The following is a 27,588-nucleotide window of genomic DNA, read 5'->3' as shown; positions in this document are numbered from 1 at the left end:
CTGGAAGCCCTAGCTAGAGCAGTCAGACAAGCAAAAGAAATAAAGGGCATCCAAATTGGAAAGGAAGAACTCAAATTATCCTTGTTTGCAGATGATACGTTTTTGTTTTGTTTTGTTTTGGAAGGAAGGTCTTGCTCTATTGCCCAGTGGTGTGATCTTGGCTCACTGCAACCTCCACCTCCCATGTTCAAGCAATTCTCATGCCTCAGCCTCCCAAATAGCTGGGATTACAGGCGTGCACCATCACGCCTAGCTAATTTTTGTATAATTTAGTAGACATAGGGTTTCACCATATTGCCCAGGCTGGCCTTGAACTCCTGGCCTCATGTGATCTGCCCACCTCAGCCTCCCAAAGTGCTGGGATTACAGGTGTGAGCCACTACACCTGGCCAATATAATCTTATTTTTGGAAAATTCTAAAGACTCCAGCAAAAAATGATTAGAACTGATACACAAATTCAGTAAAGATGCAAGACCCCTGAGCAATAATAGTGTTCCAGGTTAATTCTTTCTGTTTGTTTCCTTTTGTATTTGAGACAGGGTCTGGCTCTGTCACCCAGGCTGGAGTAATTTTGGCTCACTGCAGCCTCCACCTCCCAGGCTCAAGCCATCCTCCTATCTCAGCCTCCTTAGTAGCTGGGACTACAGGTTCATGCCACCACGCCCAGCTAATTTGTGTGTGTGTGTGTGTGTGTGTGTGTGTGTGTGTGTGTGTGTGTGTTTGTGGAGACAGGGTCCCACTCCGTTGCCCAGGCTGATCTCAAAACTCCTAAGCTCAGGTGATCCACCTGCCTCGGCCTCCCAAAGTACTGGGATTACAGGCATGAGCTACCACACCTGGCCAGGTTAATTCTTTACTCTGTATGCTCTCTGCTTATAGAAAGGTCTCAGACACCACTCCTCTGTGGCCTGGAAGGCATCTACTCACACTACCATTCTAAAATTTGTCATGTGATTTCAGGTTCGTAGGTTCAATGTTAATGTGTTTCCATTTCTATTTCAGTTAATCAGGTGCTGCTGTTCCTTCTGATCGTGACCCTCTGTGTGATTCTGTATAAGAAAGTTCATAAGGGGACTGTGCCCAAGAATGACGCAGGTGAGCAGACATGGAATTCATTGAGTTGGGATACCCAGGAATGTGGTTTGAATGTGTTCCTCTAGGTCCTTTCAGTAGCTGAGTTCAGGGACAAGTGACAGTTTGGTCAACTCCCAAGGACCTGCTAGTAGAATATCCATCCTAGACCACCTTTTCAGTCATGCCCTAGGATGGTTGGTGCTATTCAAACTTTAGCATGTGTGAGAGTCACATGGAGAGCTTGTTAAAACACAGCACTGGGCCCACCCGTGAGGTGTAGGATCAGTAGGTATGGGGTGGGGCCTCAAGACTTGCATTTCCGATAAGCTCCTGGTTGAGGCTGATGCTGTAGGTTCTTGGACCACAGGGTGAGTGCACTGCTCCACACCCCATCTCTTTGGAGCTTCTCAAAGACTTTGCTTTTGGAAACTGCCCTCTCTCTCCTCTCCCTGCTGGTTGATTCCCATCAGTGCAAGTCAGCCTCATAACTCTCAACTTGAAAATGGCCCTTCATTGGTCCTGTGGTCTCTCCCAGCTGCACTGAGAACTGTGTTTCCCTCCTTGGCGGTGAATTGCCTGAGATGGCACCTTCACAACTCCAATGCACACACAAAGTCAACCTCCATAAAAATCAAGAAGCACTGTTTATTACATTTTTAATTAATTTACTTTTTTTTTTTTTGAGACAGAATCTCACTCTGTTGCCCCAGCTGGAGTACAGTGGCACAATAGCAGCTCCCTGCAGCCTCGACCTCCAGGGCTCAAGCAATCCTCTGGCCTCAGCACCCCAGGAAGTTGGAACTACAGGTGTGTGCCACCACACCCAGCTAATTTTTTGTAGAGATGGGTTTTGCCATGCTTCGCAGGTTCATCTTGAACTCCTGGGCTCAAGCTGTCCTCCCACCTTGTCCTCCGAAAGTGCTGGGATTACAGGCATGAGCTCCATGCCCAGCTAATTTACTTTTTATATAAATCAAGCAAATATACACTTATGGGCTGGCGATGGTGGCTCATACTTGTAATCCAGCACTTTTGGAGGCTGAGGCGGGAGGATTGCTTGAGTCCAGGTGTTTGAGACCAGCCCAGCCTAGGCAACAAAGCAAGACCCCATCTGCATGCACACAAAAAATTACCAGGGCATGGTGGGGCATGCCTATAGTCCCAGCTACTTGGGAGGCTGGAATGAGAGGATCATTGAGCCTAGGAGGTCTAAGCAGCAGTGAGCCCTGATAGTACCACTACACTCCAGCTTGGATGACAGAGTGAGACTCTGAATACAGTTATTTGGTGTGTTACATACATTTATTCCACAGTTTTTTTTTTTTCAGTCAGACACTTAGGGACTGGAAACACAACAGTGAACAAAACAACATCCCTATTCCCAGGAAGCTGGCATTTCTTTCTGATTATATTTTGTAATTTAAAAATTCATTTAAAAATAATTAAAAACATGTATAATCTGATCTAAACGAACATAGAATCTGCAAAGAGAATGATTTTCACACAAAGACATATATACAAATGTTCTTAGGGTATAATTCATAGTAGCCCCAAACTGGAAACAATTCACATGTACATCAACTCGTAAGGGATAAAAAAAAAATGTAATTTATCCCACACAATGAAATACTTTTCAACAGTAAAAAGGAACAAATGACTGATACAAGCTGCAATATGGATGAACCTGAAAAAAACTATGCTAAATAAAAGAAGTCAGACCTGAAAGACCATATATTGTATGATTCCATCTATATGAAATTTCTAGAAAAGGAAAATCTATGGAGACACAGAGCAGATCAGTGGTTGCCTAGAGCTGGGAGTGGGAATGGATTGACTGCAGACCAGGCAGCTCAATGGAACTTTCTAAAATTGGATCTTGGTGATGGTTGTGCAATTCTATAAATTTACTAAACATCATTGTACTGTATGCTTACAATGGGTAAATTTAAAAAAATCTGTATTCGTTTGCTTGGGCTGCCATAACAAAATAGCACAGACTAGGTGGCTAGACCATAGAAATGTATTTTCTTTGGTTCTGGAGGCTGGAAGTCCAGGATCAAGGTGCGAGCAGGTTTGGTTTCTCCTGAGGTCTCTCTCCTTGGCATGCAGATGGCTGCCTTCTTGCTGTGTCCTCATGTGGCCTTTTCTCTGTGCTGCATTCCTGGTTGTGACCCTCTGTGTGATTCTCCTCTTTTCCTCCTCTTATTAGGATACCAGTCTTACTGGGATAAGGCCTACCAAATGGCTTCATTTTAACTTAATTGCCTCTTTAAAGGTAATGAAGTGCACTGACATCCTGAGATTCTGGGAGCTAAGACGTTAACAAATGGACTCTGGAGGACACAATTCAGTCCATAGCAGTATCTACACCTCAATAAACTGTCTAAAAGAGAGAGAGAGAGAGAAAGAAGTCACGTAAAGACAAATGTCATCTGAACTGACTCCACTCTTCATGCTTCAATCGCTGCTCATAAACCAACACATTCGCTCAGCTAATCCCACCACAGACTCCCTTCTTCAGGGAAATAAGTGGATAGGTTTTAAAACAGCTGTTAAAATAGCTCTAAAGAAACGCACATCCTGACTGACTAATCAGACCTATACAGAGAAACAAAGCATTTGGACCACATGAATAGATCCATTATCACATGTTTATCCATTCAGTGTTAAAATTGTTTTAAATCGATGTTATAAAATACCATTCAAACGAATGTAGCATTGGCATGGAAGAATGCTTGTGGTATGTTAAGTGGGAAAAGCAAATTGCAGAAGAGACTGAAAAGTATGATTCCATTTTGGTTTTTAAATAGTAAGTGTTTAAGGTATGTATATATATATATATTTTTTTGAGACAGAGTTGTGCTCTTGTTGCCCAGGCTGGAGTGCAGTGGTGCCATCTCGGCTCACCACTGCCTCCGCTTCTGGGTTCAAGCGATTTTCCTGCCTCAGCCTCCCTAGTGGCTGGGATTACAGGCATGCGCCACCATGCCCGGCTAATTTTGTATTTTTAGGAGAGACGGGGTTTCTCCATGTTGGTCAGGCTGGTCTCAAACGCCCGACCTTGGATGATCTGCCCACCTTAGCATCCCAAAGTGCTGGGATTACAGGTGTGAGCCACCACACCTGGCCCAGGTATATATTCTTTAGTATTACCATTAAGAAGGGTTTAGGAGGCACACACCACACTGATTGTGTTACATATTGTTATAAAGCAGAGGTCTACTTTTGGAGTGGGAGTGAGAGGTCTGCAGAAAACAGTCACAATTTACCAAATACTCTTCTGTTTGGGCTGAAATTTTTTCAATAATTATGTATTATTTTTTATAATTTGAAAAACATTAATACAAAGAACTAGTGTCCTAAGTTAATGTCCAGAGGCCCTGTGAAGTCCTACCTTCAAGTAAAACATGGCGGTATTCTCTGTAATATCCCCATTGTGACACTCCATGTAATCTCCCGATACTTCTCTTGTGATTAGTGTGCTGGTCACTCACAGCTGTCCCACTTGGGGAGAGGTAAGCTGATACACTTAGCTAAAACATTCCTTATTTGAAATGGAATTCTGAGTCATGGCATTAGGAAAGCAGACATTTCCTTTCTTCTAGGAATAGGCGTGGCTTGATCAGAGCTGCTTATGGAATGGACGAAGGCAGTATCATTTCTAGTCCATTCTGCCAGCATTGTGATGTTTACTATTTTTGTTAGGCACCAAATAGTTTCCCATAGCCAACCTTTTAATGCTTTGGCTCAGGCACCAGTTGGTACAATGAATCCAAATAATGGAGCAGATAATTCCTAAAGAAACTGCAAGGATGGAGCATTGACGAAGAAGGTACAGTTGATAAGCCTTTCGCCACATTTCTCCAGTGTGCGTTTGTCCTTCATTCTGTCCAGGGGAAACTTTTCGGCAGAGAGCAGTATTTTTGGCTTAGGTTGGTGCTCAGTTTCGCTACCTGGCAGAGGCCCCTAAGGAGTGTGGCAGTGTCATGTGTTGGCAGCAGGGCTGGACACTCAATGTTTGACCTTTTTCTGGAGTGTCCCCTCTTTTATGAGGACACTTTCCTTTTACCCTGTGCTTCCCACAGTCTGCTGAAGGCCTCCGCCTGAGTCTGGCAGCCAGGCACAGCCCCAGCTTTTTTACCCTTCCCTCTTATTCCTCAAGGGCCCTGTTTTCTGAGGCTCATTCATCAATTCCATTTAGTTCATTCCAGCAAACTTTCATTAAGCACTTCCAAAGTGCCAGACTCAGTGGGGATAATATAATGAGCTTACAGTCTAGTGGAGGAGACAGACACATAAATAGATTCTTCCAGTGCATTGTGGCAAGTGCTCAAATACAGATATCTAATATTCACCCATCTATTCAGATTGTATTGAAAATCTACTATGTGCCAGGCACTGGGACAGCTGCAGAGGATACAGAGATGAACAAAATACCTGACCTTACAGAGCTCCTAGTGTAATAGGAGAAAGAGGGAGGACATGCAACCAAATAAATTTCAATGCAATTAATAAATTCAACCATAGGCGAGACCACAGCATAGAGAAGGTGCGTGTTAATTTGTGTAGGGAGCTGTTAAAGGCTTCCCAGAGGATCTGATGTCGGTACTGCATTTGGAATGAATATGTAAGGGTTAGCCATGCAGAAAAGGATATTGAAAGCATTCCAGGCATTGGGAACATCATGTGCAAAGGCACTGAGAATAAGAGTAGTGTTCAGGGTACCACGAGGAGTTTGGTGTTGCTAAAATAGAAGGAGGTGAGGCTGGACGAGTGAGCAGGGGCTGGATCATGAGGGGTCTTGTGTGCCAGGCAAAGAAATGTGGCTTTACCTTTTAGGAACCAATGAGGAACTTTCAGCAACAAAGAAACATAGTCAAATTCTCATTTTTGGCAGATCACTTCATAGCCAGCAGGTAACATATCACATGATACCTCCATAAGATTACAACTTAGTCCAAAAGGAATAATCCTTAAGAAACTTTTTTTTGGTTTGTTTATAGAAATAACTCATGGTTTGTGTTAGTCCATTTTCATGCTGCTGATAAAGACATACCTAAGACTGGGGAAAAAAAGAGGTTTAATTGGACTTACAGTTCCACATGGCTGGGGAGGCCTCAGCATCACGTGGGAGGTGAAAGGCACTTCTTACATGGCTGCAGCAAAAGAAAATGAGAGATGCAAAAGTGGAAATCCCTGATAAAACCATCAGATCTCATGAGACTTATTCACTACCATGAGAACAGTATAGGAGAAACCATCCCCATGATTCACATTATCTCCCACTGGGTCCCTCCCACAACATATGGGAAATATGGGAGTACAATTCAAGATGAGATTTGGGTGGGGACACAGAGCCAAACCATAACATTCTGCGCCTGGTCCCTCCAAATCTCATGTCCTCACATTTCAAAACCAATCATGCCTTCTCAACAGTCCCCCAAAGTCTTAACTCATTTCAGCATTAACTCAAAACTCTACAATCCAAAGTCTCATCTGAAACAAGGCAAGTTCCTTCTGCCTATGAGCCTGTAAAATCAAAAGCAAGCTAGTTACTTCCTCTTCCTAGATACAGTGGGGGTACAGGTATTTGGTAAATACAGCCATTCCAAATGGGAGAAATTGGCCAAAACACAGGGGTTACAGGCCCCATGCTTGTCCAAAATCCAGTGGGGCAGTCAAATTTTAAAGCTCCAAAATGATCTCCTTTGACTCCAGGTCTCACATCCAGGTCATGCTGATGTAAGAGGTGGGTTCCCATGGTCTTGGGCAGCTCTACCCTGTGGCTTTGCAGGGTACAGCTTCCCTCCCAGCTGCTTTCATGGGCTGGCATTGAGTGTCTGTAGCTTTTCCAGCAACGGTGCAAGCTGTCAGTGGATCTACCATTCTGGGGTCTGGAGGATGGTGGCCCTCTTCTCACAGCTCCACTAGGCAGTGCCCCAGTGGGGACTCTGTATGGGGTCTCTGACCCCATATTTCCCTTCTGCACTGCCCTAGCAGAGGTTCTCCATGAGGCCCCCACCCCTGCAGCAAACTTTTGCCTGAGCATCCAGACATTTCCATACATCTTCTGAAATGTAGGTGGAGGTTCCCAAACCCCAATTTTTTACTTCTGTGCACTCACAGGCTCAACACCACATGGAAGCTGCCAAGGCTTGGGGCTTGCACCCTCTGAAGCCACAGCGCAAGCCCTATGTTGGCCCCTTTCAGCCATGGCTGGAGTGGCTGGGACACAGGGCACCACGTCCCTAGGCTGCATACAGCACAGGACCCTGGGCCTAGACCACAAAACCATTTTCTCCTAGGCCTCCAGGCCTGTGATGGCAGGGGCAGCTGTGAAGCCCTCTGACATGCCCTGGAGACATTTTCCCCATTGTCTTGGGGATTAATGTTTGGTTCCTTGTTACTTATGCAAATTTCTGCAGCCAGTTTGAATTTCTCCTAGAAAATGTTATTTTTTTTTTCTATCACATTGTCAGGCTGCAAATTTTCTGAACTCTTATGCTCTGCTTCCCTTATAAAACTGAATGACTTTAACAGCACCCAAGCCACCTCTTGAATGCTTTGCTGCCTAGAAATTTCTTCTGCCAGATATCCTAAATTATCTCTCTCAAGTTCAAAGTTCCACAAATCCCTAGGGCAGGGGCAAAATGCCACTGGTCTTTTTGCTAAAACATAACAAAAGTCACCTTTGTTCCAGTTCCCAACAAGTTCCTCATCTACATCTGAGACCACCTCACCCTGGACCTTATTGTCCACGTCTCTAACTGGCTTTTGGTCAAAGCCATTCAACAAGTCTCTAGGAAGTTCCAAGCTTTCCTACATTTTCCTGTCTTCTTCTGACCCCTCCAAACTGTTCCAACCTCTGTTTGTCACCCAGTTCCAAAGTTGCTTCCACATTTGTTGGTATCTTTTCAACAATGTCCCACTCTACTGGTACCAATTTACTGTATTAGTCTGTTTTCGTGCTGCTGATAAAGACATACCTGAGACTGGGAAGAAAAAGAGTTTTAATTGGACTTACAGTTCCACATGGCTGGAGAAGCCTCAGAATCATGGCAGGAGGCGAAAGGCACTTCTTACATGGCAGCAGCAAGAGAAAGTGAGAGATGCAAAAGCAGAAACCCCTGATAAAACTACCAGATCTCATGAGACTTATTCACTACCATGAGAACAGTATGGGGAAAACCACCCCCATGATTCAGATTATCTCCCACTGGGTCCCTCCCACAACATGTGGGAATTATGGGAGTACAATTCATGATGAGATTTTGGTGAGGACACAGAGCCATACCATATCAAGATTACTTTAGTCAATTTGGAAAGTATAAGAAATACAAATAAAATCAAAATCACTCCTAATTCCATAGACATAGGTCCATTTGCAAATATGTATGTATCAAATTGTGATCAAATACTATAGAGAATTTTGTATTCTTTTCCTCCTTCACAGTGTTTTATGAACATTCTCTCATGTCAGTAAATATATTGTGAAAACAAAATTATTCTAGTGGTGGAAATTTCAGATGCAGTAACAAGCTGGTAGAAAAGATGTAGAAGGAGAAAGAGGAGCCCATTCAATGTGTCTTAAATTACACAAAACATAGTACCTGGTAGTTAGTTTCAAGAAATGCTTATTGAATGAAATATCAGCTAGAACTACCCTGGACCTCAGGGATAGAGGTTTTCCAAAAAGGATCTGAAAAGAGAAGGGGGAGGGAGAGAGAGTGGGTGGAGAGGGAGGAGAGAGTGGGTGGAGAGAGGGGAGAGAGAGAGAGAGAGAGAGGGAGAGAGAGCTTTAAGTAAAAATCAGATGAGTACTTTATAGTGGATACTGGATACATCTTCTTATGGATCATTATTCTTCTCCATGGCTGAAAGTTGTATTGTGGTACTAAAGTATGATGTTATGGCTTTGGTATTTTATAGCATAGTCAGGCTCGCTCAAAAGAATAATTAATTATTTATCTTGTGCATTAGTCATGTTCTTTCATTTACCTCCTTCCTCTTGTTGTCAACGTTTGAGAAACTTGACTAGAGTGGGGATAGGAGAGGGAAAATCACAACCAGTATCTTATAGCAGTGTAGGCAAAGTAAATATTCTGATTCAGGGAAGAGTTGAGGACTGTTGGACAAATGAGGCTTTTCAGTTCTTTGTATGTTTTTTAAGTGTGTGTGTGTTTTAGGCTAGCCAACTGGCTGCTGTGAGATAGCTCCAAAATAATAGATTTTTTGTTATGCTCAAAAGGGCTCACAGGCTGATGTGCTAGAATCCAACACTATGACCCCAGGTTTTGAGAAAAGCAAAGCTTTTTCTTGTAAATTGACTAACAAGGAGACAGGAGCCCAGCTCAAATCTGTCTCCCTGTGCTGGCTTTAAGGCAGTAGTTTTATTAGAAAAGGCTCAGGGGTGGATTCTGGGATGAGTAGGTGATTGATGGAAGAGAAGAGGAGGTCTAAAAGGTCCTGAGGCATGCACAGTTATCTCTTCATGCTACCTCATGGGTCTCATGTGCAAATCTGGGAGGAGTTAGTTTGAAACACAGGGCGGAAATCCAAGCTGTGACATCAGCAAGCTTGATCTGCACAAACTTCAGTTGACCAGATTGGTTCCAACTGATTTCAGCCAGTTTCTTTTATTTATTTATTTATTTATTTATTTTTATTTTATTTTTTTATTATACTTTAAGCTCTAGGGTACATGTGCACAATGTGCAGGTTTGTTACATATGTATACATGTGCCATGTTGGTGTGCTGCACCCATTAACTCGTCATTTACATTAGGTATATCTCCTAATGCTATCCCTTCCCCCTACCCCACCACACAACAGGCCCTGGTGTGTGATGTTCCCCTTCCTGTGTCCAAGTGTTCTCATTGTTCAATTCCCACCTATGAGTGAGAACATGCAGTGTTTGGTTTTTTGTCCCTCTGATAGTTTGCTGAGAATGATGGTTTCCAGCTTCATCCATGTCCCTACAAAGGACATGAAGTCATCCTTTTTTATGGCTGCATAGTATTCCATGGTGTATATGTGCCACATTTTCTTAATCCAGTCTATCATTGATGGACATTTGGGTTGGTTTCAAGTCTTTGCTATTGTGAATAGTGCCACATTAAACATACGTGTGCATGTGTCTTTAAAGCAGCATGATTTATAATCCTTTGGGTATATACCCAGTAATGGGATGGCTGGGTCAAATGGTATTTCTAGTTCTAGATCCTTGAGGAATCACCACACTGTCTTCCACAATGGTTGAACCAGTTTACAGTTACACCAACAGTGTAAAAGTGTTCCTATTTCTCCACATCCTATCCAGGACCTGTTGTTTCCTGACCTTTTAATGATCGCCATTCTAACTGGTGTGAGATGGTATCTCATTGTGGTTTTGATTTGCATTTCTCTGATGGCCAGTGATGATGAGCATTTCTTCATGTGTTTTCTGGCTGCATAAATGTCTTCTTTTGAGAAGTGTCTGTTCATATCCTTCGCCCACTTGTTGATGGGGTTGTTTGCTTTTTTCTTGTAAATTTGTTTGAGTTCTTTGTAGATTCTGGCTATTAGCCCTTTGTCAGATGAGTAGACTGCAAAAATTTTCTCCCATTCTGTAGGTTGCCTGTTCACTCTGATGTTAGCTTCTTTTGCTGTGCAGAAATTCTTTAGTTTAATTAGATCCCATTTGTCGATTTTGGCTTTTGTTGCCATTGCTTTTGGTGTTTTAGACATGAAGTCCTTGCCCATGCCTATGTCCCGAATGGTTATTGCCTAGGTTTTCTTCTAGGGTTTTTATGGTTTTAGGTCTAACATTTAAGCCTTTAATCCATCTTGAATTAATTTTTGTATAAGGTGTAAGGAAGGGATCCAGTTTCAGCTTTCTACATATGGCTAGCCAGTTTTCCCAGCACCATTTATTAAGTAGGGAATCCTTTCCCTATTTCTTGTTTTTGTCTGGTTTGTCAAAGATCAGATGGTCATAGATGTGTGGCATTATTTCTGAGGGCTCTGTTCTGTTCCATTGGTCTATATCTGTGTTTTGGTACCAGTACCATGCTATTTTGGTTACTGTAGCCTTGTAGTATAGTTTGAAGTCAGGTAGCGTGATGCCTCCAGCTTTGTTCTTTTGGCTTAGGATTGACTTGGCAATGAGGGCTCTTTTTTGGTTCCATATGAACTTGAAAGTAGTTTTTTCCAATTCTGTGAAGAAAGTCATTGGTAGCTTGATGGGGATGGCATCGAATCTATAAATTACCTTGGGCAATATGGCCATTTTCACGATATTGATTCTTCCAACCCATGAGCATGGAATGTTCTTCCATTTGTTTGTGTCCTCTTTTATTTTGTTGAGCAGTGATTTGCAGTTCTCCTTGAAGAGATCCTTCATGTCCCTTGTAAGTTGGATTCCTAGGTATTTTATTCTCTTTGAAGCAATTGTGAATGGGATTTCACTCACGATTTGGCTCTCTGTTTGTCTGTTATTGGTGTATAAGAATGCTTGTGATTTTTGCACATTGATTTTATATCCTGAGACTTTGCTGAAGTTGCTTATCAGCTTAAGGAGATTATGGGCTGAGACGATGGGGTTTTCTAAATATACAATCATGTCATCTGCCAACAAGGACCATTTGACTTCCTCTTTTCCTAACTGAATACTGTTTATTTCTTTCTCCTGCCTGATTGCCCTGGCCAGAACTTCCAACACTATGTTGAATAGGAGTGGTGAGAGAGGGCATCCCTGTCTTGTGCCAGTTTTCAAAGGGAATGCTTCCAGTTTTTGCCGATTCAGTATGATATTGGCTGTGGGTTTGTCATAAATAGCTCTTATTATTTTGAGATACATCCCATCAATACCTAATTTATTGAGAGTTTTTAGCATGAAGGGCTGTTGAATTTTGTCAAAGGCCTTTTCTGCATCTATTGAGATAGTCATGGGGGTTTTGTCTTTGGTTTTATTTATATGCTGGATTACGTTTATTGATTTGTGTATGTTGAACCAGCCTTGCATCCCAGGGATGAAGCCCACTTGATCATGGTGAATAAACTTTTTGATGTACTGGTGGATTCAGTTTGCCAGTATTTTTTTGAGGATTTTTGCATCGATGTTCATCAGGGATATAATCTCAGAAGCAGAGAGAGTTTTATCATTTCAGCATTTTTTTTTCTAATCTATCATCCTGCAAACTCAAGAATTTCTATTAGTCATTGGTTTCTTTAACTCTTTGGGGGTATGGTTTCAATAGTGACATAAACAAAATAGAAGGTTATTTCCTCTCTGAAGTATAAGTCTGATGTATCAGTTCCACAATTATCCAGATCAAGATTCCTTCTATATTATGGTTTTGGTGACCTCAACAAGCAGCTTCCATCTTGTGGTCTAAGCTGGCTACTCTAACTCCCACCGTCATACCAACAGTCCAGCCAATGGGAAAGGGGAAAGGCAAGGGGTGGGTGAGCATTCCTTTGAAGGGTAGACCCAGCAGTGGCACACATTACTTAAACTAACATCCCATTGGTCAGAACTTGATTGTATAGAGCTGCACGGGAGTCTGGTAAAATAGTCTTCGTGGTTGGCTATGTACCAGCTAAAATTCCAAAGTTCTTTTCTAAGAGAAGACAGAATGACTAGATATTGAAGAACAATCAGCAGTCTCTTCCACACTATGCCATCTTCCCTCAGGAGTATGGAAGATGCATTAAACTGGCTCTACTGTGAAATTCTTTCATGTTTCAAGACACCAGTTTTTATGTTTCCAGATGATGAATCCGAGACTCCTGAAGAACTGGAAGAAGAGATTCCTGTGGTGATTTGTGCTGCAGCAGGAAGGATGGGTGCCACTATGGCTGCCATCAATAGCATCTACAGCAACACTGACGCCAACATCTTGTTTTATGTAGTGGGACTCCGGAATACTCTGACTCGAATACGGTAAGTTGTGTCTTACAGACTTTGGCACTTTCTGTTTCCTTCCCCTCCCTCCCTCCCTCTTCTTCTTGTTCTTCTTCTTTTCTTTCTTTCTTGCTTTCTCTCCCTTTCTCTCTTTCTCTCCCTCTCTCTCTCTCTCTGTCTTTCTCTCTTTCTTTCTGATAGGATCTTGCTCTGTTGCTCAGACTGGAGTGTGCAGTGGCACAATCACAGCTCACTGCAGCCTTGACCTCCCTGGCTCAGGCAATCCTTCTGTTTCCACCTCCCAAGTAGCTGAGACTGCAGGTGCATGCTACCACACCCAGCTCATTTTCTAAATTTTGTGGAGAGTGAGTCTCTCTTTGTTGCCTAGGTTGGTCTTGAAATCCTGGGTTCAAGCAATCCTCCCTCCTCAGCCTCTCAAAATGCTGGGATTTCAGGTGTGAGCCACCACACCTGGCCTCTACTTTCTTATATTTCCTTAAATAGATTTCCTTTCTTTTTGGATTAAGAAAAAATAAACAGAAAATTAAAATTTGAACATATTATAAAAATGAAAGCTAATTGTAAAATCTTGGTTTGGAGAGTGCCTCTCTGAGCCCAGAAATCATCCAGAAAAATGGACAGATTTGACTGCATAACATTTAAAAACTTTACAATGATGAAAAAGTACAAGTGAAGCTATTCATACAATAGATTAGGACCAAGTATTTTTAACATGTATTATAGACAAAGAATTACTATCCAAAATATAGAGTTGTTACAAAAATTTTTAAAACACCATTAAAAAATGGGCATAGGATATAACCAGATAATTCACAGAGGAAAAAGCTACAAATGGCTTATAAACATGAAAAGCTGTTGTAGGCTGGGTGAGGTGGCTCACTCCTATATTTCCAACACTTTGGGAGGCCAAGGAAAAAGGATGACTTGGGATCAGGCTCGAGACCAGCCTGGGCAACATAACAAAACCTCTGTCTCTACTAAAAATTTTAGAAATTAGCCAAGGGTGGTGATACATAGCGGGAGGCTGAGGTGGAAGGATCCCTTGAGCCCAGGAGTTTGAGGCTGCTGTGAGCTATGATCGCATTGCTTAACTCCAGGCTGGGCAACAGAGTGAGACCTTGTTTCAGCTAAAAATAAATAAATAAGGCTGGGCGCGGTGGCTCACTCCTGTAATCCTAATACTTTGGGAGGCCAAGGTGGGCAGATCACCTGAAGTCAAGAATTTGAGACCAGCCTGGCCAATATGGTGAAACCCCGTCTCTACTAAAGATGCAAAAGTTTGCTGGGCATGTTGGCACATTCCTGTAATCCCAGCTACTGGGGAGGCTGAGGCCAGAGAATGGCTTCAACCCAGGAGGTGGAGGTTGCAGTGAGCTGAGATCGTGCCACTGCACTCCAGCCTGGGTGACAGAGTGAGACTGCATCTCCAAAAATAAAAAATAATAAATAAATAAATAAATAAGTAAAGTATTTCTGTTATTAATAGGAAAATGTGAATTGAAACATTTTTGCATTGTTGAAAATGAAAATAAAAATGAAAACATATATGTCACTTCAGTGACATAATTCTTCACTCACCAGGTTGGCAAAAATTAAACAGAACAACATTACCCAGTGCAGGAAAATGGACATGTTTATTCCTTATTTACACAATGTGCATTTTCTAAGTTGGTAAAGCATTTGGCAAGGTCAACATGGCAATATCTATCAAAAGGTTGTATGCATATGTAATTTGACTCACATGCCATTTCCTCTTCCAGGAATCTGTGCTACAAAAATTCAAGTACATATTACCAAAATATGTGTACAACAATGCTAGTTTCAGCATTATGTGAATTAGTGAAAACATTTCAAAGTGCTGAAATGTCCACCAATGGAAGAATATTTAAATGAACTGTGAAATATGATCCAGATGTTAAAGAAAGAAGGCACTCTGTCTAAACAGACATAGGAGATTCCCAAGGCATATTGTTAAGTGGAAAAAACTAGTTGCAGTATAACTCGTATAGTATGATCTACTTTATGAAATTCAAAACCCCTAACTGTAAGTGTGTACATGTACATGTATGTGTTTCTGTGAAGAAAAAGAACTGGAAAGCTATCAAATTGTCAATACTGACTATCTCTTGGGAGGACAGAGGAATCTGGGAGGGTGCTGATGAAGGGAAGTTCAGGGTGTTTCAGTATTATTTGATCATTCAAAAGGAGAATATATTTACATACTGCTTTTATAATTAAATGTTTTTGTAGTGGTGCCATCAGGAGGTACTGAGATCTGTAAAGGTGTTTTTCTATAATCTAAATGGCCCTTGGCTGCCCTGGGTTTTGATGTCTTGTGTATGCTTTCTGTATTTTCTGTCTCATTTCTCACTCTCCTTATCATACTATTGCTCATCATTCACTTAGCCTGTTGTTAACAGCCCATTAACTATCCATGGGTATGAAAACTAGATAACCAAATCCAAAAAGATGGCATATATAAGGTTTCTGGGCAAGGGTTTGTCCTTAACAAAAGGCATGACCTCATGACTTTCTGACTTTGGCCAGGGGCTGTTTCCCAGTTCTTGCTGTCCAGTCTACTCCCTGCCCCCTTTTGCATATTTTAAAGTTTTTTTTTTTCATTGAAGTAGAATCTCAAAACAGAAAATTGTATAGATCCAGTGTGCAGTTTACTGGATCATCACAAAGTAAACACACTCATGTAACATCCAGCATGTTCTCACTAACACTTAGTATAATCAGTCTTTTCAAGTTTGCCATTTTGATTAGTGTCCAGTGGTATCTAGAAATTTGAGGTTTCCTTATTTCTAGTGTCATTGAACACTTTTCCCACACACTTTGTAACCATTTGGAAGTAAGTGTTCAAGTCTCTTGCCTATTTTTCTGTTAGTCTGTCTTTTTTTAATTGATATGGCCAATTATTTTTTCAGATTTTGCAGATCTAAATTTGGTTCACATTTAATTCTTTTGTTGATTTTTAGTCAACAACAAATACTACCCTAGGTGGCTTTAGTCATTGGACATTTTATTTTGAGATTATTTCTACCAAGAATCTCATTATGAATTGGATACAAGATAAAAATTCTGCAAGACCAAGAAAACAGAAGGGGAGAGGGAGGGAGAAGAGAAGAAGGGGAACGAAGACAGATGGGGAAGATAAAGGGACTGAATCAAAGAGACAAAGGTAAATTCAAATCAGCCTTGGAGTCAAAACAGCAGAGTAAAAATGACTTTGATCAAAGTTGAAGGTTCAGAATGTCCTGTTTCATAACATTTCAGAACTGTTACCACATGGCGAAGATTGTACCAGCAACCACAGATGCTGCTTTATAAGAAAGAACACTTTTCATTCTTCCTGTTTCCTGGAGAAATTATTTGGATCTGGGGAGAGATTTGGTTATTACTATTTTGCTTCATTTCCTTTGCAGAAAGAGTTACGTGATTGAGGGGGAAAAAGATTTAAAGTCAGACCAGATGGGGAGAAAAGTCAGAAGGATTTATTGGACTAAACTCTACTAAATTTACACACATTTTAATTTTAACTTTCTAGGGAGGCAACAGATTGACCCTGGGGCAATAGGCAAATGGAGGCAAGACTTGAAGGGTATACTAGAGGTTTTTTGGTCATCTTTTTAGAAAATGGATTGAACATTCCAAACTGAGAGAAATAAACTTCAAAATCGTGGAATTCAACCCGGTGGTCCTCAAAGGGAAGATCAGACCAGACTCATCAAGGCCTGAATTGCTCCAGCCCGTAAGTAGGGACCACACAGGTGCTGGGGACAGTCCTTGGTGGGACCTTTGTTCAGTAAAGGAGTGCTAGTCACCGGGATGCATGTGGAATATTATTTTTGAAGCCTTGTGGTGTTGATCTCCACCAAACCCCACTTATTATAATTTATAAGCCAGCTGCTACAGAAAGGATTTAAGATGGTTTATAGAAGCACAATGAAGTTATTAAAGAAGAAGTGAAGCATTAAAAAAAATGTAGAATGCATTTATGGGTGTGAATATGTCTGTGGGAGTGGGAGCTGGAGGAGGGCCAGGTAGCTGAGGCCAAGAAAAATATCCCAAACCCACAGGCTGTTGGGATATTTAACTGTGATTGTACGTTAAATCTGCCTCTTGAGTGTCCAACAGCTAAGAAAAAACAGTAGCGTGATGGATTATATACTTCATAGTATTGACTAAGATAATATATTCAGGAGACACCATCTCTTTTCCTAGCATTAGAAATCTTAAGGTATTTTGCTGCAAGAGTTCTTACAAAAGGAACCCTCTCCTGCGTAAAAAGTGGTGTTTTTGGCCAGACGCGCTGGCTCGTGCTTGTAATCCCAGCACTATGGGAGGCTGAGCAGGGAGGATTGCTTGAGCTCAGGAGTTTGAGACCAGCTTGCACAACATATTGAGACCCCGTTTATACTTAAAAAAGTTTTATTTAGTGGGCAAGCGTTGTTGCTCATGCCTGTAATCCCAACAATTTGGGAGGCCAAGGCAGGCGGATCACGAGGTCAGGAGTTTGAGACCAGCCTGGCCAACATAGTGAAACCCCCATCTCTATTAAAAATACAAAAATTAGATGGGCGTGGTGGCAGGCACCTGTAGCCCCAGCTACTCGGAAGGCTGAGGCAGGATAATTGCTTGAACCTGGGAGGTGGAGGTTGCAGTGAGCCGAGATCACGCCATTGCACTCCAGCCTAGGCAACAGAGTGAGACTCCGTCTCAAAAAAATTTTTTTTAAATTAACTAGGCATGGTGGCATACCCCTGTAGTCCTAGCTACCTACTCAGGAGGCTGAGGTGGGAGGATTGTTTGAGTCTGGGAGTTCGAGGCTGTAGTGAGCTGTGATCATGCCACTGCACTCCAGCCTGGGCAACAGAGTGAGACCCTGTCTCAATAAAGAAAAAAAAAAGAGTGGTGTTTTTGATAGCAGTTTTACAGAAACTGCAGCCACCTTCTACATATGATTATTACTTAAATTCATCCCTGAAAATTTACTTAATTCTGAGCCCTCTGTCTATGAGATGATCTTCCCCCAATTCCAGATATTGTCAGAGTACAAGCTAAGACTTCAGAGTAAGCAATGTTGTCAGTAATGAAACTTCGAAGTTCCTACCCACAGGTCATGCTGCTCCTTTATCTGGTTCAAGGAGCTAAAAGGTTGAGCTTGCTGTTGGAATGACACGTGTGTGTGTGTGTGTGTGTGTGTGTGTGTGTATTTAAGGCTGATTTAATTGACAATTATCAAAATTACTGAATGTAGAGAAAGGCAGGCGATTTGTGCCCTAAAAGATTGACTAAGGAGCTTCTGTGACTCCCACTGCAGCAGTTCACAGAGATGAAAGTGGCAACAGCCTCGGTACTAGGGGGTTTGGATCTAGGAGAACAGCTGATCCGCCAGCGCTGGCTTCAGCCCCAGGCCTCAGATAAGTTGAGCACTGGGAAGCTCAGATGAGACATCTTGCTAGCTCCTGTTTTATTCCGCTCCAAACCTGGAGCTGAGCTGAGGCCATGGTCAAAGCCAACTCTCCAGTACCCCCAGAAGACACTAAGCCCTATGCCCCTCCCCCACCATCATTTCTTTTGTTGTTTTAACAGCTGAACTTTGTTCGATTTTATCTCCCTCTACTTATCCACCAACACGAGAAAGTCATCTATTTGGACGATGATGTAATTGTACAAGGTACTCTCGCTAACTGCCAAGAACACTTGGAAAAGAAGCAGCTGATAAGTAGAATAACGGTCTCTCTTCATTTTTCAAATAGCTAATTGCGCAATGAGTTTCGACTGCTTATTTAAGTTGTGAGTACAGTATTGTTGTAAATGTGGAAGTATTTTGGAAACGGGTTGATACTTACTGAGACAATCCAGTTGACACTCTGATGTCAAAACCTGCAATAAATAGCTTGGTAGCCTTTCCTTTCCCTGTATCCCTACAATGTATGGAAATAAAGTGTCACGGATGACACTCTTAGGAGTGAGCTAAGTTTTGGTGTTTAAATGTTGTGTTCTATCTCTTCCACTACAAGCAGGATACACATTGGTGTGGTACCTACTTAGCAACAGAAATAAAGAAATTAGATCAGTGCCAATTTGAACTCATCATCAAGTGGCTTTCTAAATCTGTAGGCACGACTCTTACTAAATAAATTATCAAGCTGCTTGAAGTCAGGGATCCAGTACTCTTCTCCCATAGCAAAATCAAGAACTGTTTAAGCTCTAAGGCTCTATCTAGCCCGAAAACAAATGCTATAATGTTTTAATCGCCGGTGTTTCTAAATTCAGGTGATATCCAAGAACTGTATGACACCACCTTGGCCCTGGGCCACGCAGCGGCTTTTTCAGATGACTGCGATTTGCCCTCTGCTCAGGACATAAACAGACTCGTGGGACTTCAGGTGGGCATATGCTGTCTTGGAAATCCTCCCTTCACCCTACAACTCTGGCCCCTTCTCCCGCCTCTGCAACTCAAAATGAGTGTAACCTCTACCTTGAAAACCTTATGGGCCAGTCTGGACTGCTGGGAGGCAGAACAGTACAGGGGTCTAAGACTTTGGTTCATATCTCAGCTCCATGCCTTACCAACTCTGGGGTGACTTACTTTAACCCTGCAAAGTCCCACCTTCCTTACCTGAAATATGGGAACAATCATGTCTACTTTGTTGTGTCTTTGTGAGCAATAATGAAATAACATGATGTCCAAGTGTCCAGCATGAAATAAAAGCTCCAGAAATGATCATTGTTACCTAGGTTGCTCATCACCATGCTCTCTGTGAGAGATGATGTTTTCTGTAAAAAAGACTTGCTGAACCATTGGTTCTATTTTCAGAGTTTTGACCATCGCTTTTATCCCCCCTTCCAGTAGAAGAGAATATTGATTTTTTTTTTTTTTTTTTTTTTTGAGACGGAGTCTCGCTCTGTCCCCCAGGCTGGAGTGCAGTGGCGCAATCTCGGCTCACTGCAAGCTCCGCCTCCCAGGGTCACGCCATTCTCCTGCCTCAGCCTCTCCGAGTAGCTGGGACTACAGGCGCCCGCCACCACGCCCGGCTAATTTTTTTGTATTTTTAGTAGAGACGGGGTTTCACCGTGGTCTCGATCTCCTGACCTCGTGATCTGCCCACCTCGGCCTCCCAAAGTGCTGGGATTACAAGCGTGAGCCACCGCGCCCGGCCCTTGATTTTGTTAAGGGTGAAGATCTCCTTACCATGATGGAACTGAGGAAAGTTGAACCTACATGCAATGCTGAAACCAAAGGGGTAGCCTTGAAATATGAGGTGTTATTAAGAGTTGTATGCTGTTTGTCAAAAAAGCTTCTAGCAAATAATTTTATGTGTGTGGCATTTTAAGGCACTTCAAGGCATAGGCTCTGGGACTAGATTCTATTTGGTCAAAATCTTGGCACTATCACTTGGTAGTCTTATGACCTTGGGCAAGTTACTTAGCCAGTTGTTTCTACCTCATTTGCCAAACGGATGTAATAATAGTACTTCCCTTGTAGTTATTGTGAGAATTAAATTAGTTAATACATATAAAGCTATTATATGAGAGTAATGAGGTAGTACATGTAAAGTTCTTAGAAAAGGGCCTGGTGTATAGAAAGTACTCAAGTATTTCCATGACTCCTGTGTGAGGTTTGAGAGCATCACATTAAGGAATTATAGATGATGACAGTCTATATGGGTGAAAGAATGTGTATGTCTTGCCCCGTACAACATTCGTTCAACAACGACTTATTGAGTGCTTACTCTGTGCCTGACACTGTTTTAGGTACTAGTAATATGGTGAGCAAAATGAAGACTCCTGCTTTTGTGTATTTTACCTTCTAGTGGGAACAGACAGACAGTAAACAAGTAAAATATTTAAGAGGATTGGGTTGGAGGCGGGGCTGTATTTTAAATACGGTAATCAGGGAAGGCTCCACTGAGATTGTGCTGTTTGAACCTAAACTTGAAAGAATTGAGGGAACCACCTGTGCAGATGGTTAGGGGGGAAACCCTCCAGGAAGTGGGAAGAACAAGTGTAAAGATCTTGAGGCAGGGGTGAGTCTGGTTCATTAAAGGTGGTCGCTGTTGCTGAGGGATCAAGAGGAGAATAACAGGAGTCGGAGAGGTATTGGAGGGTCAGATGATATAGGGTATGGCAGGCCATTTTAGGAACTCTGGCTGTTTCTGTGAATGAGATGGGAAGCTATTGGAGGAGCTTAGAGGAGATGAGTGACTAGAGACAGAGTGGGGTGGAAAATAGTGCCAGCAAGGATACTGGTTAGAAGGAACTTGCAGAAATCCAGTGAGTGGCAATTATGGCCTGAACAGGAAGGTAGCCGTGTAGTGGTAGTGGCAAGAGAAGTGTTTGGCTTCCGGCATTTTGAAGATGGGACTGACACGATTTGCTGAAATATTTGGATGAGAAGAGAGTGAGAAAAAAAGAGTCAAGGAGGACCTAATGACCCCGGGTTTTTTGTCCACGTAACTAGAAGGATAGAGTTGCCACTGACTGAGGTGGGGCAGGTGCAGGGGAAGCAGGTTTGGGATAGGATTGGGATCAATTTTGGGATGTAAGTTGGAGCTGCCTTTACTAAGTATCTGAAAGGAGACATTTGGATGGCAGATGTAGCAGGAGTTGGAAGTCCAGAGGAGAGGTCAGGCTGTCAGATGGGTGGTATTTAGAGCCATGAGACTGGACAAGGCTGTTTATGGAGTTACTGCTAGAGAAAGGCACTAGTGCTGCACTCAGACTTAGGGCATTCAGTATTTAGAGGTTGGAGAAATGAGGGAAACCAGCAAAACAAAACAACAAACTACCAAGTGGCCAGTGACACAGGAGGAAACCCAGAGATACTGCACAAGGGTTTCAAGAAAATTATCATTTTCCAGAAACAAAAGATTCGCTGGTCAAAAGTGTGCATATCCTGTTCCCTTACAGAATACATATATGGGCTATCTGGACTACCGGAAGAAGGCCATCAAAGACCTTGGCATCAGCCCCAGCACCTGCTCTTTCAATCCTGGTGTGATTGTTGCCAACATGACAGAATGGAAGCACCAGCGCATCACCAAGCAATTGGAGAAATGGATGCAAAAGAATGTGGAGTACGTGAAGACTTCTCTACCATTTTTTTTCCATGCTTGGAAACAAAATCATTCAGTTAATTTTCCACACATAGTTCAAGGGTTAGAAATATTTCACAGTCATCTTAGGTCAGATTTTCTTACAGAGGCAATGTTAAGAAAGAAAAGGGGGCAGTCAATTAAAACCTTTCCTCAAAAGATATAAATCAGAGGAATCAAGATCCTGTGGAGTGAGGAGTCCCTGATTATACATTTTTCCTAGTAAGCTGTTGAAAAATGTGACTTCAATCTTTTCCACCTAACGATCTTCATTTATCTTAGTTGAGTTTCCCCTTCTAACATAGATTTGTTATTAAGGATTATTATATAAAGTCAACTTTGCTTTTTAAGGTTGATTTTTAAAATTTATAATTTTTCATTATCAGAGTTTTAAAATAGAGAAGTTAAAAATAACTCTAATACAACCACTATTATCACATCATTGTATTGCCTAGCAGTCTTGTGTATCTGGATATTTTAATACCATCATAACCTTGAATTTGCAAGTTATTCTAAATAATGTAGGATTTGAATTTGATCTCCTGTGTCTACTATTTAAAACCCTGGGAGTTAAAAATGGCAAAATATTAACACTGTTACTCTAGGTGATGTATATGGGAGTTCATGGTATTCTTACTATTTTGTGTATGTTTGACAATTTTCAAAACGAAAAGTTAGGGGAGAATGAAAGCCCATAAGTCTTAGTACATAGTGAGAGAATGTCTTATATCATTTACAATATTAGATTCGACTTTATCTGAGTTTATGGGGGCTCCAGGCCAAATGTTGTTTTTCTATTTCATTTCTTAGGGAAAACCTCTATAGCAGCTCCCTGGGAGGAGGCGTGGCCACCTCCCCAATGCTGATTGTGTTTCATGGGAAATACTCCACAATTAACCCCCTGTGGCACATAAGGCACCTGGGTAAGTATTTTAGAAAAACGCAAATGTCCATTTTATTTTTAATTTCTGAGACAGAGTCTTGCTCTGCCACCCAGGCTGGAGTGCAATGGCGCGATCTTGGTTCACTGGAACCTCCGCTTCCCGGGTTCAAGCAATTCACCTGCCTCAGCATCTCGAGTAGCTGGGATTACAGATGTGTGCCACCATGCCTGGCTAGTTTTTGTATTTTTAGTGGAGATGAGTTTTCATCATGTTGGCCAGGCTGGTCTCAAACTCCTGACCTCAGGTGATCCACCCACTTCAGCCTCCCAAAGTGCTGGGATTACGGCATGAGCCACCATGCCCGGCCGCAAATGTGCGTTTTATAGATCCAGTGAGTACCATGGTGAGGAGAGGGTGCTACATACAGCACCAGGTTGTTAAGTTCAAATCCTCCAGGTGACCTTGGACAAATGACTTAACCCTCAGTGCTCAGACTCAGCAAGTACAGCTGATATTCTTAGCTACCTAAGGGGCGTGTTTCTGATTTATGGAAAGCCATCAAACTTATGCTTAGCATATAGTATGTGCTCAGTAAACATTAACTATTATTAAGGGAACTTTCGGCCAGGTGCGGTGGCTCACGCTTGTAATCCCAGCACTTTGGGAGGCCGACGCAGGTGGATCTCCTGAGGTTAAGAGTTCAAGACCAACCTGACCAACATGGTGAAACCCATTTCTGCTAAAAATACAAAAATTGGCTGGGCATGGAGACAGGCACCTGTAATCCCAGCTACTTGGGAGGCTGAGGCAGGAGAATCGCTTGAACCTGGGAGGCGGAGGTTGTAGTGAGCTAAGATTGTGCCACTGCACTCCAGCCTGGGCGACAGGAGCGAAACTCCATCTCAAAAAAAAAAAAAAAAAAAGAGAGAGAGTGAATTTTCACCGTCAAAACTTTATTGAAGTGTCAAGCCACACTTTTATCTTCTCTTGCAGTAACCTACAGTGGACAAAACCAAATAAATTAGCATAATGGCTTAGGATGAATTCAGAAAGCTGCCATTAAAATTTATCCTTTAAAAAGCAGTTGACTCTGTACTCTGTGAGTCCCTTAAGTCTTTTATTCACTACACAAGTGTAGGGTTTAAAGTATGAATTGGAATTCCAATTATGATTTTGGGCAGGTTACTGAATACGTGTAAATTGCTTAGCATAGAGCCTAGCATATCCACTCTAACACATGGCCACAATCCCTTATCCAAAACCGCTGGGCCAGACATGTTTAGAAGTTTAAAAGGGTTTGGATTTTAAAAAGGTAATGTGGTGCTGAGTGGGATCTAGGTTTTACTGCCAAAGAAGTTACTAAAAAACCTTTTGTTCAGACCTTTGGGGATTATTTTATAATTGGAGACAATGGATATGGACTTATATTTACCAAGTGTCCATTACATTGCCAAGAACTGGACTAGGTTCTGTTAAGGAAGGTGAATATTATTTCTAATTCTCACAACAACCCTGCAAGGTGTTATGTCCCATAATCTTTTTTTTTTTAAAAGGACATAATTGTGGATGCTGAGTTCCTGTCTGCTCTTGATGATTCTGTGGGTTGCTTCTGCATCATTCACAGAATCCTCTGATTTTCCCGAGCATGTGTATGCACAAAAGAGTGCCACAGGGAAGTTAAGTGTTCTGTCTGATTTGATTTAGTCATGTTGGGTTCAACATTAGGTCAAATATCAACCTTTCCATGTGCAGATCCCATCAAAGTAGGTCTATTTTTAAAAATGTGTAGGAACAGTTATGCAGAGCTTAGATCAGTAAGGTTACAGCATTTTATGATCTTGAGACAGAGACTCAGAATTACATTTTATGAAACATCCAACTTAGGCCAGCATGATGGCTCATGCCTGTAATCCCAATACTTTGGGAGGCCGAAGCAGGTGGATCACTTGAGGTCAGGAGTTCAAGACCAGCCTGGCCAACATGGTGAAACCCCATCTCTACTAAAAATACGAAAAATTAGCTGGGCATGGTGGCACGCGCCTGTGATTCCAGTTATTCGGGAGGCGGAGGCAGGAGAATAGCCTAAACCCAGGAGGCAGAAATTGAAGTGAGCAAAAATCACGCCACTGCACTCCAGTCTGGGTGACAGAGCTAGACTCCATCTCAAAACAAAAAAAAAAAAAAAAAAAAAAGAAAAGAAAAAAAAGAGAGAAATATCTAACTTACTGACAAGTAATATCTAAGAGAAATATCTAACTTACTGACATATTCTTCCCAAAGGAAAGATGTCGTTTTTCTTTGTAGAACAGAGCTGAGAGGCTGAGGCAGGAGAATGGCGTGAATCCGGGAGGCAGAACTTGCAGTGAGCCGAGATCGCACCACTGCACTCCAGCCTGGGCGACAGAGTGAGACTCCATCTCAAAACAAAACAAAACAAAACAAAACAAAAAAAAACAAAAAAAAAAGAACAGAGCTTCCATCTGTGCTGAACGTTTTGGAATCAGGGATGGTGTGCAAAGTAAATCTATACAAAAATCATTTGAAAAATGAGGTTTTAGGGTGTTCTAGAGGCAGAAGGGCAACATAACACTAATGGGCATCAAGTTTGGGTCTAAACAGGCAGGCTTAACATTTTTTAAATTTACAAAATATATTTAGCTAAAAGCAAATTCATCACCCAAATTGCAAGCCCCTCTGAGGTAGTTTGCACAGCCCTTCAGTTACCAAGCCAAGAGATGAGGATGCCCTACTTAGTAGAGACTTTCCACGGAAGGTGCCTCTTCCCAAATGAGTATTTCCTTTGTATAGACTCTGATGATTGATAATTATTCCAATTATGCTGCGATAGCTTCAAACAACTAGTTTCTCTTCTGCAGCTGCCGTCACAGCTATGTTTATTAGTAACAGAAGCCAGGTTGTGTTGTTAACGTCATATAATAGAATAACATAACCCTAGCAAATCAACCCTCTCGTAATTCAATGGACTTTCAGCTGCTTAAAGAATATATATATCAAATTCCTTTTCATGGAAAGAAAGTTGAACACTGTAGAGATTTTTTAAAAATTTTACATTCACACCACCTTAATGTAGTTCTAGAATAGGTATTCTAAAAAATATTCTAAGCAATGGCACTGTTAGGGTAAATGCATGGTCTCTTGAAGTGATGACTTATGAGGGGAGTAATATTCAGGTGGAGATAGATAGCTGTTTGTTTAAAAAGTAGATCTTAGTCACATTATATATGAAGACAAGACCGTTCAAAAGAAAATGTTGCCATTTTTCATTAAGGAGGTGAAATGCAGAGAAAAAAGAACCCCTATAAACTCTTGGGTGGGAGGGAAATTAATAGAACTTCTTGGGGGACAATGTGGCAATCTCTATCAAAATTGAAAAGGCCCACACCCTTCAATCTAGCAATTCCACCTACAATATTTCATCCTACAGATATATATATATATATTTGTACACATACACTAGACATACATAGAGGGCTGTTCATTGCTGTGTTTATGCTAATGATAGGATAGAAACAATCTAAATGTCCTTAATAAGGAACTTGGTCAATAAATAATATCATTCTATACAGTCACTAAAAATAATTTGGTAAATCCACATGTACTGCTGTGGAAAGTTTCCCAAGACAGTAATTTTAAAAGGCAATGTCCAAATAAAGAAACAAAATAACTTTTTTTTAAAGGCAAGGTAGCAGTATGCTCTATTTTGTCTTCTGTCTTTAAATATACATATATATGCATACAGGTCAAACAATGCTACATTACTAGAAGGATTCACAAGAGACTAACAGTGGTTGATTTGGAGACCTGGGGTGGGTAGAAAATTCACTGTATGACCCTTTTGTTTACCTTTTTTGAACTATGAACTGATATTCAATTTCTAATACAAAAATGTTATACTCTAACAAGCCTATTATTTTTTCTCTAAACACAATGAAGGCTGGAATCCAGATGCCAGATATTCGGAGCATTTTCTGCAGGAAGCTAAATTACTCCACTGGAATGGAAGACATAAACCTTGGGACTTCCCTAGTGTTCACAACGACTTATGGGAAAGCTGGTTTGTTCCTGACCCTGCAGGGATATTTAAACTCAATCACCATAGCTGATATAACTCTACCCTTAAAATATTCCCTGTATAGAAATGTGGAATTGTCCCTTTGTAGCCAACTATAACATTGTTCTTTATGAACATTACCTTTGATACATATGATCCACAATATAAAAACCAAAAACTACTGTGTGCAAATTATACCTTGGACCATAAAGGCATTGATTAACTTCTTTAAGTACATGTGATAACTATGGAAATCAAGAATATGTGATTGAAAAACATAAAGGAAGAGACCCATCTAGATATCAGCAATCAATCTGCTTAATTCTGAATCACAATTATATCTACAAATTTTTAAAACTTCTAAATGTATTTTTCACATGTAGATCTTTTTAACAGGTTGCCAATCTTTTCTAAAACTATTACATTTAAAATATGGACGTCTGAAAAATAAAATTTTCATCATTTTTATGATTTTTATCATGTTACTATTCTACATGTTAAATATAATAGAAGGTAAACTGACCTCAGGTTTAAAGGGGAAAGAA

General features: G+C 41.4%; 1 protein-coding gene across 2 annotated transcripts in view; it reads left to right on the top strand.

Annotated features, from left to right (window-relative positions):
- Positions 1 to 27,514, top strand: part of GLT8D2 (glycosyltransferase 8 domain containing 2) — a 59,725-nt gene extending 32,211 nt beyond the window's left edge. Inside the window, exons 4-11 of one of the 2 annotated variants that reach the window (XM_030821280.1) lie at positions 1,004 to 1,096; positions 12,827 to 12,998; positions 16,617 to 16,734; positions 18,579 to 18,663; positions 19,266 to 19,378; positions 21,903 to 22,069; positions 22,898 to 23,010; positions 26,926 to 27,514. In XM_030821280.1, the coding sequence (XP_030677140.1) occupies positions 1,004 to 1,096; positions 12,827 to 12,998; positions 16,617 to 16,734; positions 18,579 to 18,663; positions 19,266 to 19,378; positions 21,903 to 22,069; positions 22,898 to 23,010; positions 26,926 to 27,095 (1,031 nt within the window). In that variant the 3' untranslated portion in view covers positions 27,096 to 27,514. The remainder of the gene's footprint in view (positions 1 to 1,003; positions 1,097 to 12,826; positions 12,999 to 16,616; positions 16,735 to 18,578; positions 18,664 to 19,265; positions 19,379 to 21,902; positions 22,070 to 22,897; positions 23,011 to 26,925) is intronic. The other variant, XM_030821281.1, reaches the window with a different exon arrangement.
- Positions 27,515 to 27,588: the final 74 nt, after the last annotated feature.

Source organism: Nomascus leucogenys, chromosome 10 (genome assembly GCF_006542625.1).
Source record: "Nomascus leucogenys isolate Asia chromosome 10, Asia_NLE_v1, whole genome shotgun sequence".
In the NCBI taxonomy this organism is placed as follows: Eukaryota; Metazoa; Chordata; class Mammalia; order Primates; family Hylobatidae; genus Nomascus; species Nomascus leucogenys.
This window is presented reverse-complemented; position numbering and strand designations above follow the sequence as displayed.